The sequence below is a fragment of the Musca vetustissima genome, unplaced genomic scaffold (genome assembly GCF_032173495.1).
Source record: "Musca vetustissima isolate MV318-11 ecotype Yass unplaced genomic scaffold, APGP_CSIRO_Mvet_v1 utg18190, whole genome shotgun sequence".
NCBI lineage: Eukaryota > Metazoa > Arthropoda > Insecta > Diptera > Muscidae > Musca > Musca vetustissima.
In genome coordinates, this window is record NW_026882521.1 from 67,500 (window position 1) to 81,031 (window position 13,532).

Genomic DNA, 13,532 nt, shown 5'->3' on the forward strand with positions numbered 1-13,532 from the left:
TGTAATAACTCCTTTAATTGAACGCTTTCCGTTCGCCGCTTTCATTTAATCTCACACGCTGACATTTCTCTTTCGCTCTCTCTCTCTCTCACTAAATTACCGCATACCCATTGCAACGCGTACTCAATTGATGACAACTAACTAACCGCTACTCATTTCTACAACACTAGAAAAAAGATGGCCGCAAGAAACAAGTGAAAATTCATTCAACAATAAAATAATAAACAATCGAAAAATATTGTGATTTTACAACATTAAAAATATATTTATTTAATAATATATTGTATAAGTTATTAGGAAAATGTGAAATTTTTACTCTACGTCAGAGTATAGTGTGTAAAATTGAGAAAACAAAAAGTGCCACAATTCTCGTTGTCTGCAAACAGGAGTTCATTGAAGAAAAAAAAAACGAAAAGAAATACCCAGTGATTGAGTGGTGTACTACACTCTGCTGGCTACTGCTTCTTCTTCTCCATGCCAGCTATGTGAAACGAGTTGCTAACGTGTGTGTGTGTTTGTGAGTGCGAGTGTATTTCTGTGTTTATGAAAGATTTCTACAAAAAAGTATATGCAAGATTTAATGAGAAAGGAATGCGATAAATAAATTTAAATAAATCAAATTTGCAATAATGATTTGTTAGTAATTTAAACGAAAAAGAAGAAGCACTACAAGTTAACACAGCAACAACGAAACAAAAATGTTACAATACAAAAATCCCTCTGCTGCGCCAGGTAATACCTCTGCCACAGCCGCCCCGCCTACACAGCAGACAACACAGGTACAGCAGCAGCAACAACAACAGCCGCAACAGCAGACATTGGTTCAAAATGCAGCGGCCCAACAACAACAACAAATTCAAACACAAATCCAGACAGCACAGCCAACACAAGTGAAAGCCACCTTCATGAATCCCTCTGCCGCTGCTCAGGGCCAGTCCCAGCTACAGGCGGCCGGTGGCACCGCTCTGCAACCCAATCAAATACCTTTATCACAGATTATCAACATTCAACAATTGCCGCAACAATTTCTTCAAGCAGCTGCCGCGCAACAACAACAAGCACCTACCCACCAACAGACCCAATCACTACCACAAAATATGTTTCAAATAGTGCAGCCCATGCAAACGGTAAATATCGATGGTCAGGAGGCAATTTTTATACCGAATTTCAATACCCAATTGGCGGCAGCTCAGCCGGTGAACATAAATGGTCAACAGGTTTTCCTCACACCCAATGGCCAGATAGTGAGGGCACCACAAGCTACCCAACAAACCACCGCAGTACAACTGCAACCGGGTACACAGTTTATTCAGGGTTTGGGACAGACAATACAACTGCCTGCTGGATTTGGTACAGCTGGTGCCCTGCAAGAGCAGACAATGTTTACGATACCGGGTACGAATATTCAAATCCCCATCACAACCGCTCCCACACCCCAGCAGATACAACAGCAGCAATTGCAGCAACTGTTTCAACAGCAACAACAACAGCAGCAGCAACAATCTCAGTTGCAAGCTCAAGTACAGGCACAAGCTCAGGCTCAACAACAAGCCCAACAGCAGCAGCAGCAACAACAACAAGCAGCTCAACAACAGGCCCAACAGCAGCAACAACAGCAGCAAGTTAATAATGCTGCTGGCAATAACAATTCCACAACTGGAACAGTTCCTACGAACTCCGGACCAGGGCAAACTGCCACCCTGCAAACTGCAAACATACCAGCTGGTGGCACAACTACCACCACAACCACCACGTTACCCAGTACAATAACAATTCCCGGTACAAATATACAAATACCCACCTCTGTGGCGGCTGCCAATGGATTACTGGGTAACCTGCAACAACTATTGGCAACCGGCGGAAACGCCTCCATAAAACTCGATAATGGTCAGACGCTGCAAAATATACAAATACGCCAGGCAGGTCCAGCAACCACCGGCACAGCATCTCAGCTACAACAAATTGTGCAATTTCCACCTTCCCTGCAGCAGGCTCCCGCAGCAGCCGTTCCCCAACCAGCATTACAACAGACCACAGTTGCCGTTCAAGTTCCCATACAAACTGCCAATGGACAGACGATTTATCAAACTGTTCATGTACCCGTCCAACAGTTGACCGGTGGCGGAGGTGGTATTTCGGCCACAAATCTCCTGCCCACCGCTCAACATATGGCAATGCCACAAATAATACCCCAGTATACGCAGATAGCACAGATTGTTACACCTAGTGGGCAGATTCAACAGGTGCAATTGGCTCCGCTGAATGCTCTAACATCCTATCAACAATTGCCTACAAATGCCAATATTATTCATATTCAGAATGCGGCTGCAGCCCAGCAGCAGGCGGCAGTTGTTGCCCATCAGCAACAACAGCAGCAACAACAGGCTGCCCAAGTTCAAGTCCAACAACAACAGCAGCAGCATCAGCAACAACAGCAAGTTCAACAGCAGGCTGCTGCAGCCGCTGTGGCGGCACAACAACAGGCTGCCCAGGTTCAACATCAACAACAGCTGCAACAGCAGCAGCAACAAATAATCAATGCCATCAATGCAGCAAATGAGTCGGGAGCTCAAATTCCCACAAATCAACCGATAACCATAACAAATGCGCAAGGTCAACAGGTCACCGTGATACCAGCTCAACAACTACAACAATTCCAACGTGCCAATATAGCTGCTGCTGCGGCTGCCCACCAAACTGCGGCCACCGCAACCCCTGCACCACAAGCAACAACAGCTGCCGCCACCACAGCCACAGTTCCTCAAGCAGCGGCGAATCTCATACAATTCCAGCAAATGCCTGGCCTACAAGCCCTGCCAATACAAAATATACCCGGCATTGGACAGGTACAAATAATACAAGCTCAACAGTTACCACCCAATCTGCAAGCGGCTAATATTCAACAAATATTGGCAGCGGCAGCTGCTCCTCCCCCTCCGCAGTCAGCAACAGCAACTGGTCAACAAAATCTCCAACAATCCTCACCACAGACCACAAATCCCAACACCCAGTCCCAAGCAAACGCACAATCCTCCACACAAAATGTTCCCACAACCAGTAACACACAACCTTCACCCCAAGCCGCCCAACCCACATCGACAACAAATAACACGCCGGGAGGTAATATAACATCTGGCACACTGCAACAACAAATTACAGCCGGTAATGTAGCCTCCTCATCGAATGTTACCACAACGGGGCAACAACCTACAAATCAAACTTCACCAGCCGCCAATAACAGCAACAGCCAACAACAACAGCAGCAGCAACATCATCAATTGGCTACACAACAACAAAATAACACCCCCAGCAGCACAACAGCCATTACCACCGCCACATTGCAACAACCCAAACAGGAACCACCATCCCCGACACAAATTGGTCAAACTTTGATAACCAACATTAAACAAGAGCCACCAGATAATGGTCCCATTTCAGCTGGTACCACCTCAATAAGTGTTCCTGCCTCACCGGTTGCCGCAAATGCTGTAACAAGTACCCAAATTAAATGGTTAATGCCACAAGCCACAACTGTCACCCAGGTGAGTTCCCTATATCTTTATATGTGTGGTGTTTAATGTGACACACAATTATTAATAAATAACCCACATACTTACTATACATACATATACTATATCCATATATCACGGAAGTCGTTTCGCACTAAAATTTGTTTGAATGTCTTTGGAAATTTTGAAAGCGAATATGAAAATGAAATCTTTTTATTAGAAATCTTTGTAAGCGTTTCGACTCCCGCGCATTTGCGCTTATCAACCAGATTTCATTAGAATATAATAAGCAATTTGTTTTCCCCGCCCGCCTAATCATCTGTATGTAAATATGGTGTTTGTCTTTATAAATCATTATTTTTATTTATTTATGCATTTCAATTGAGGGAATCGTTTTCAGAATTAATAATCGGAGCTTATAAGAAATTGTTGAACATATTGACAATCATTGAGGATCAAAAATTGAGAAAATATTAGCCTTTAGAAAACCCCATATCAAGTTCCCGTCACATATGTAGTCTTAGCTACAACAATTTGTGCAATTTCCACCCACCTTACAACAGGCCCCAGCAGCAGCCGTACCCAAACCAGCATAACAACCCCTACGAACTGCCAATGGACAACAAAACCCCATATGAAGTTCCCGTCTCACATTAGTCATTTCCATGGACCTAGACTAACTTCCCAAGCGATATATGTATTTTTCGTGGTTGACAATTTTGAAATGGTCCATGTTTTGATATAGCACCGATATAAGAGTCGCATCCACCCCAAGTCGAAATAACTTACTGTATTTGTACGAATATTAATCAAACCTGTCTTATAGGCCCTCTAATTATCCGTTTCCTGAATGTACCTTTGTATCAAACTCTATAGATCATGAAGATCTGCCATTGCGTGCCTTGGTAAGGGAAGTCTGTTCCCAAGACTATAGTAGAGGTGTTCCCTACGATTATAGTGAAGCAGGTACTACGTCAAGAACAGTTGGTTGAATTCATGAACAGATAAGATAGCCTTCTCCCCATGAAAATGGATTCAGACACAGTTCCGAAATGAGGATATTGGAGGTTAATTGAAAGGGACCGACGAAATTGGTAGCCCTTTAGGATTCGTCAATCAACGAAGCCCTACATTCTACTTTCAAATGCAATCCAAATGACTTATAACAACGGTGAAGGGACCGGCGTTGTTATAAGTCGGGACTCTTGTACCCTAAAAACGGTGCCTTATGGTCATTATGAGGCTAGAAGTTCCATTTGAATATAATTGGTATACTGATTGCAGACCATGAGATCACAATGTCTATCTCACCGATCAAGACTTTACTGGCACTCGGTCATAGGTTTCTAGACCGGTATTTAGACGGGGATTTTAAAAACATTTCTGAAAGCCCCTAGATAGGTTTCTGTACGTCAATTTTTAAAACATTTCATTAAGCCTCCAGATAGGTCTTTAGGCGTGAATTTTTAAAGCATTTCTAAAAGCCTCCAGATTAGTGTCTAGGCGTCGACTTTAAAAGCATGTCTAAAACTTCCAGATCGGTCTCTAGGCGTGGTCTTTAAAGACATTTCTAAAGCATCCAGATAGGTCTCTAGGCGTGGATTATATAAGCATTCCCTTAAGCCTCGAAATAGGTCTCTTTGGATAGATTTTTAAAAAAATTCTTAAAGCCTACAGAGTGGTCCCTGGGCTTGGTATTTAGGTATTTCGGCGCGGTTATTAATGCATTTTTAAAAGCCTCCACATAGGTATTTAAATGTAAATTTTTAGAGCATTTCTCGATAAAAGCCCACATATAGGTCTATAGGCATTGATTTTGAAACCATTTCTTAAAAAATACAGATATGTTTCTAAACATTTCTTAAAGTGAACATAAAAGCCTCTAGGCGTGGATTTTTAGAGTATTTTAGAATTTTATCAAAGCCTGCATAATGCTTGGGATTGAATATTTATAGCTTCTGTAATGGCCTTTAAACGTGGATTTCATATAGCCCCCGTAATGGTCTCTTGGCGTGGATTTTATGGCCTCCGTAATAGCCTCTTGGCGTGCATTTGTATAGGCTCTTTAATGATCTTTAGTCCTTATTTTTTAGAATCCGTAATGGTCCCTAGACGTGGATTTTTTATACCTCAGCAACGGCCTCAAAATGTGAATTTTTATAGCCTGAGTATCGGTCTCTAGGCGTGGATTTTTTATAGCCTCTAGTTGTGGCCTCTAGTCGTGGATTTTATATAGTCTCCGTAATGGTATCTAGGCGTTGATTTTATAGCCTACGTAATAGCCTCTGGCGTGCATTTTTACAGCCTCTATAATGATCTCTAGCCGTGGACTGGAGTAGATTTTTTATAGCCTCAGTATCGGTATTTAGGCGTAGATTTGTTGTAGCCTCTGTAATGGACTCTTGGTATGGATTTTATAGCCTCCGTAATGAACTCTCGGCGTGGATTTAAAATAATGGCCTCTTGGCGTGGATTTTTATAGCATCTAGGCTTTGATTTTTTGTAACCTAGATTGTGTCGTGGATTTTTAAGATTATTTTAATTTTTAATTAATATACGACCTAAAAATATTGTAATTTAGAGGATGGCAATTCCCACCCTAACAAACATAGGCATTCGGTAATTTCCTTCGAGACGATTCCCTAAGGACCACTGCGCGGGACTGCTTTTTTTAGTAGAATCTACATTTAATATTCAATAACGTATAAAGCTCTTAAATGGCTTGCGATTAATTCCGTTCATCACTTCACTTCTTAATTCATTTTATCAATTTCTAACATACTAATTTCTCACCAACCATCCATTTTCGCTATGCTTTCTTTTTGTTCTCACACAAAAAACAATACCATACAAAAATTTTTAACCAAAATAAAAATAATAACAATAATTAAATCTGGTGATGGTGGCTTTTTTTGTTTTGTTCAAATTAAAAATAAGAAACAAACAACAACAAACAAAGAAATTCCTTAAAGACGAACAAATTTTAATGAATGATCTTTCCCCTTGACACACTGTTAAACTAACAGTCTACGCATCCTTACAGGTACAGCAGCAACAGGCGCAATTACAGCAAATCCAACAGCAACTCCAACAAGCTCAACAACAACAGCAGCAGCAACAACAACAGCATTTGCAGCAGCAGCAACATCAATTCCAACAGCAACAACAACACCAGCAGCAGCAACAATCTCAGCAACCAACCCAACAACATATCGTCTCAGCCATCGATAATATGGGAATACCAGTAACTCTGCCAGCCTCATTGCAAATTACCCCTATACCAGCAACATTGCAAGGAGCTCCACATCAGCAGCAGCAACATTTTACTATACCCCTTGGTAGGACAACACTTATTAAACCCCATACTACAAATAGTTTAAATTCGGTGTCAAATAATCCCCAAACATCAACATCATCGGTGACCAGTAGTTTGGGTGGTACCCAAATTACCATTGCCGCCACTACCACCACCACCACCAATGCCAACAACAATAATAATAACCCTGGCCAACAATCATCCAATGCAACATCTCAAGCACAAAACTCAACGACTGCAACATCTGCCGCTGCAGCATCATCAGCACAACCCCCTCCTCCTCCTCCCTCACAAACCTCCGTCAATGTAAACATTAATCTCAATGATCCCGGTAATTTGGGGATAAAACCTCGATTAAAACGAGTTGCCTGCACCTGCCCGAATTGTGTTGATGGTGAAAATAAATCCGATCGGAAGAAACAACACATCTGCCATATACCCGGTTGCAATAAAGTCTACGGCAAGACATCCCACCTCAGAGCCCATTTACGTTGGCATACCGGTGAACGGCCGTTTGTCTGCTCGTGGCTATTTTGTGGTAAACGTTTTACACGATCCGATGAATTGCAACGGCATCGACGTACCCACACAGGGGAGAAACGATTTCAATGTCCCGAATGTTATAAGAAATTTATGCGTTCCGATCATTTGTCGAAACACATAAAGACGCATTTGAAATCTCGAGCAGCCCTAGAACGTATCGAATTGTACAATTACAAACAGGAAAATATTAAACAAGAGCCGGGCGGTGATGATATGCAGGATATGGATGGAAATGTTGTTGGTATGGATATGCCACAGAGGGGAGGACAACATCATTTAGATGCCAACACAGTTGCTGGTTCAACTGGTAGTGGTGGTATGATAATGGGTGGTGGTATGGGTAACACTTCCATGTCTTCCCTGGATGGCAGCCTAAACAACTCTTCCACTGGTGGTGGCCTAATAATGAACGAGGCTGACATCTCCAATCAAACTGATAGCTATGGCGAAGATGATGACTGTGATGAGGACGAAGATGACGAGCTAATGGACGACGATGAAGATAGTGGTGATGATGAAGAGAAAATGACCATTTCTATTAATGAATTTCCGGAAAACTCCAACTAGCAGGACATAGATATGTTAATAGAACAATATATGTTTGATGATTTCTGATGAAAGTGAGAAGGGGTGGCGGCGACAGCAGCGGGGTGATGTTAGAAACAAGAGACTGAAGTGAAGGTGATATGAGGGAGGGATTTTAATAATACGGAAATCATTTATCCAATTAGTGGATATTTTATAATCGGGGTGTTTAAATTGGGTTAAAATTTAGACAACTAAAGTCGAAAGTGATGGATATTCCTTTTTTGTTCCACAATTTTATACATTTTTTTGGCTCAGTATCATCCATTGTATATATTTTGTAATTTTTGGAGATTTTACAAAGTGGATTTCTTTAAAACACACATCTTCGGATTTTCAAAAGATATTTGTCGATTATTTCTAAAGATTATTTAAGTCTATTATTACGCCTCTAGATCTGCATATTTCAGGATTCGATAAACCCTTAAGAGCCTTTTAAAGAGTTTTTTTTTAACTCCATAGAAGCCAGGATGAGCGTATGTTTAAAGGCCTCAAGGCGAGGATATTTAACGGAAATATGATTAAAAAGCGTCCATAAATGTCTATTGGTCTTGAGACGTGGTTTATTAAAGATTTTCCCAAAGCCCCCATGAAGGCCTCTAGGCGTGGTTTATTAGATTTTTTCTCACGCCCCCATGAAAGCCACTAGCCATGTTTTATTAAAGATTTTTCCCAGTCCCTCATGAAGGACACTAGGCGTTGATTTTTATATCTTTCAAAAATGTGGTTTTTTAGGCCTTCATAAGGAATACTACGCGCAAATTTTCTAAAATATTTTTAGGCCTGTAGGTGTGGATTTTTAATGGTCTTTATAAAGACTACATAAAGGCCAATAGTTGTGTGTATTAAAGTCTCCATGAAGACCACTGGAAAATATTTTTTTAATTCTCTATTAAAAGCTCAAAGCGAAGGCGTGAATTTTGAAATAATATTTTAAACACTCCGAAAAGGTCTCTGGACGTACTTAATTTAAATATTTTTTATAGGCTCCTAAAGATCTCTAGGTGTGGATTTTTAAAAAAAAAACTTTTAATGACTCCATGAAGGCCATTAGGCGTCTATTTAAAAAAATGTAAATACTCCATAAAGGTCACTAGACATGGATTTTTTAAGATTTTTTTAAAGCCTCCACAAAGTTCACTAGGCGTGGATTTTTTAAAGCCTCCATAAAGGCTACTAGGTTTGGATTTTTTTCACATAAAGGCCACTAGGAGTGGGAAATTTTTTAAAGGCCACTATGAATGGATTTTTTAAAGTCTCCATAAAGGCCACTAGGCATGGATTTGTATAGAATTTTAAAGCTTTGTAAAGTGGCCTTTAGGAATGTATTTTTGAAGCCTCTATAAAGGCAACTAGGCCTGGATTTTTTAAATTCTTCAAAGGCTCCATAAAGGCCACTAGAAGTGGATTTTTAAAGCTTCCACAAAGACCATTTGGCATGGATTTTTAGTCTCCATAAAGGCCACTAGGCATAGATTTTTTAAAGCTTCCATAAAGGCCACAAGGCATGGATTTAAAAAAAAGCCTCCAGACCACAAGGAATGAATTTTAAAATATTTTTTTAAAACCTCCGTAATGGCCTCTAGGCGTAGATTTTTTAAAGCCTCCGTATTAGCCACTAAACGTAGATTTTTTACACCCTCCCTAAAGACCTGTAGGCGTGGATTTTTATAGCCTCCGTAATGGCCTCTAGGCGTGGATTTTTTGTAACCTCCGTAATGGCTAATAGCCGTGAATTTTTATAGTCGCCGTAATGGCCTTTAGGCGTGGATTTTTTACAGCCTTCGTAATGGCATCTAGGCGTGGATTTTTATAGCCTACATAAAGACCACTAGGCGGGGTTTTTTGAAGCCTCTATAAAGGACAATATGCGGGGATTTCTAAAGCCTCTATGAAGGCCACTAGGCGGGGATTTTTAAAGCATCTATAAAGACCAATAGTAGTGGATTTTTAAAGCCTCTATAAAGTCCAATATGTGGGGATTTTTAAAGCCTATTTTTAAAAAATATTTCTAAAATTTTAGTGACACCATTAAAGCCTCAAGGCGTGTATTTTTAAAACTTCCATATGAGCCACAGTTTAAGCCACTTTAAAGGGTCCTAGAATTATTTTTTTAAGTCATTTCAAAGCTAGTTTTGCATTTTTAAGTCACTGAAGGGGTCTCATGAAGCTCAGATTCATGTTTAAGGAATTTTAGAGACATTATAAAAGTCTTTTAATTAAATTTGAGATTGAATGGGTGTTCAAAATAAAAACAGCTACTGATAGCAGATTTATAGAGCTTCCAAATTACCTGAAAGTCCACGCCTCTATGGCTCATACGCAGTTTCCCAAATATTATTAAATGGGGTTCGAATATTTTTTTTTCAAATTTCTTTATTAAAATAGGTGTCCATCAAAATATATATTTATTTTCTTTAACAAAAAAAATAGTTTCATTTTGAAACGACTGTGATGTGTAAAATTGTTGTACAGGAAAATAGCAACAACAACTATGTAAATAATTCTCCTTTCATCAGTTAGTCATACAACAAACGTCATTAATACATATTATTTATGTAAATTAAAAAATAAACACAATATCGAAATTAAAATTAGTGAAAAAAGAAATCGTTTAAAAGATTTTAATCGAATGAGCAGAAAATAAAGAAGAAAATTAGTAAATAACTATTGGGGGTTTTAAAATTTCTGAAACAACAACAAAGTATTTGTAATAAATAGTCTAGGTTATAATTTTACAATGTTTCAAATTTATAGAAAATAAAAAAACAAAACAAAAAAGTTAATAATAAGACGTACTTTTAAAGTACATTGGCCCACTTAGATCCTTAATGTATTTCAATAAATTATGTTCATACATGATAGTACACTATATATAGAATAGTTCTGTAAATAATACTCTTAATTAATCATAAATGTATATAACTTGTGTTATTTTTTTTAATTGTCCTTAGTTTTTTTATTACATATAAAAATTAAAAAAAAAATACAAAAACAAAAAAACTAAGCAATTAATATTATTGTCGTATTACAAGCAAAAAATGTTTTATATTTATTTAAATAAACTAAGTGACAATTTTATATATGTATATGTAATTGTAGAAAAAAATAACACATTTCTTTTTGTCTTATTGTTTATAAATATATATCTTTAAATATGTGCTTATTATGTGTACTTATGAACATGTTTTTTTTTTATTTTATTTCCTTAGATGTTTTTAATTTTTTATTTTTTTATCCGTCATCATCGTAATAAAAAACGAATTACAAATTCGTATAGCAGCAAATGAATCAAGAATTTATATAAAATAAAATATGAAACTACATAATACTATTAAAAATATATATTTTTCTGTTTAGCTATAATTATATATATAGAATATATATATGAAATTTTTAATTTTTAAGACGAAAATCTAACTAGAAATATATGGCCCAACTAATTTGATGATGCACCCATAGAGATATGCGGCCATCGCTAATACACAATGCAAAACAAGAAACTTTTTTTTTAATATATCATCACATTTCTTGAAAAGAGACCATTTCAAAATAATAATAATATTATAAATATATACATACTTATAAAGAAAATTTTAAATGAATAATGTGTTTAATTTTTTGATATAACATAACCAAATCGCTAATTATTATTCCTCAAAATTCGAATTGTAAATAGGGTGCATTTTTGGGTAGTAAAGAATTTTATATCAGACGACTTTTAATATATTAAGGATGCCAATGAATTCTTAAATCTCCCTAAAGACGACGTAGGGCCAAGGTACCAAAAGTGATTTCAAAAATAACAACCAATATATATCTAACGATTATTAAAAGTATCCGAAAATACATCTATGTGCGAATTTTTAAAGGCTTCATGGATTTTTTAAGGATATTTGAAAACCTCCCCCAGTAGTGGCTAAAAAGACCCCTATTGCTTTTTGTAATGATCCGTTAATATTTAGGGGATGAAATGGACCAAAAGCTGTATTTTTGACTGTTTTTCTAGTCGCTCTAGAGAGGTCACACTTATGACCCGAACACCACAAAACTTTACACAGATCGAAGGGTCTGGCCTTAGAATAAGCAAAACAGTCTTGATGAAGATTTTTGTGTGAAAAATTACAAAATTTTTATTCTAAGGCCAAATACTTAAAACGGCTGTTTAGATAACGATCGGTCAATATTCCGAGGGTAAAAGTACCAAATTTTTATTTTATGGCCTAAATGTTTGGTCTGGGAAAACATGATTCGGAAAATATGCCAGGGTTAGAACGTGAAGCTGTTGACAGATAATGGGTCGAGCAGGTACAAATATCGCGAAATATTACCCTGGCTCGAAATATAGATCCACGGAAGTTAGGTAGTTGTGATACCTTACACAAAATATATATGTATATATGGTAGGCCCCGTCCAACTATACTGCTCCGCTCACTATTTAAAGATTTGAAAAGCCTCCTCTAGACATGCATTTTTAACAAAACCTTGGCTTAGATTTTTAACTTCTTTTGCAAGACTACTTCAGTCATTGATTGGAGACTTTCTCTAGGTGTGGATTTTAAAGATTTTTAGAGGACCCCTCTAGACGTGGATTTTCAACGATTTCTCTCAGCATGCTGATTTTTCCAGATTTCTCTAGGCATGAATTTTTTTTCGACTTTTGAAAGCCTTTGTGCGGAGGAAACTCTGAAAATGTCTCAAGGTGAGAATTTGTAACTATTTTAAAAGCCTCTGTATACGCCACCAGGTTTTTTTTTTTGATTTTGGAATAAAATGTGATCGCCTTTCGGTATAGGTTTTTATAGGTTGTTGTTGTTGTAGCAACAGAATACATGTAGTCTGTCATTCATCGTCTGGTTCTGCTTCAAAAATTCAAAAATGTTGCAACTTGAACGGGTTGCGTCCAAAGTGAATTCGGCGATAGATGAGTCGGCTTAGCTGGGCATTTGAAGAGATGCAACGTGTCGTGTGATCCTAGTCCATATGCAGGACATGTGTTAGGTATCGAGCCATCAATTCTTGCCCAATATGAATTGAGGCGGTATCACCATCCTGATCTTAGTTGAGCTGAGACTACTCGTGTTTGCCTTGGCAGCTGCTTCTCCCCTGCTGCGATGGATGGGTCTCCAATTATGGTATTCACGCGATATTGCTCTACTGCATGAGCGACTGCGTCCGTATAATACCATTCAGACCTGCTTGATCTCTCTCTAGATCATGAAGATCTTTCCTGACGTGCCTGGGCGGGGGAGTCCAGTCCATAAGACTATGGCAGGGATGTTCCCGACGATAGAACCCAAGCAAGTTCTGCATCGACAACATATAATTGTGACGATGGACGGGTAAGATCTTCATCTCCTCATGAGTCACGGGACTCATGAGGAGACACCCTGTTGCATTTCTCAGGGCAGCATTTTCGCAGTTTGTTTTTGTTGTTGTAGCAACAAAATACATCGTTTTTTGGTTATGAATTGTCTGCTTCTAAGTTTTCTATCTCAAATTCAAAAATGTTACAACTTGAATGGATTGTGTCCATAGGCAATTTGGTGATAGGTGAGTCGGCTAAGCTGGGCAGTTA

At 38.4% G+C, this 13,532-nt stretch overlaps 1 protein-coding gene across 1 annotated transcript; it reads left to right on the forward strand.

Annotated features, from left to right (window-relative positions):
- Positions 1-698: 698 nt before the first annotated feature.
- LOC133328982 (putative uncharacterized protein DDB_G0271606) lies at positions 699-7,935 on the forward strand. Its single transcript, XM_061537485.1, has 3 exons — positions 699-3,265; positions 3,311-3,542; positions 6,685-7,935. The coding sequence occupies exons 1-3, from the start codon at positions 699-701 to the stop codon at positions 7,933-7,935; spliced, it is 4,050 nt and encodes a 1,349-aa protein (XP_061393469.1).
- Positions 7,936-13,532: the final 5,597 nt, after the last annotated feature.

Bases quoted from the DNA above. Each gene is read 5' to 3' on its own strand.
- LOC133328982 (XM_061537485.1), top strand. From the start codon at position 699: ATGTTACAATACAAAAATCCCTCTGCTGCGCCAGGTAATACCTCTGCC. The intron at 3,266-3,310 runs GCAACATCATCA...TAACACCCCCAG, and splicing joins AGCCAACAACAACAGCAGCA to CAGCACAACAGCCATTACCA. The intron at 3,543-6,684 runs GTGAGTTCCCTA...CAACAACACCAG, and splicing joins AAGCCACAACTGTCACCCAG to CAGCAGCAACAATCTCAGCA.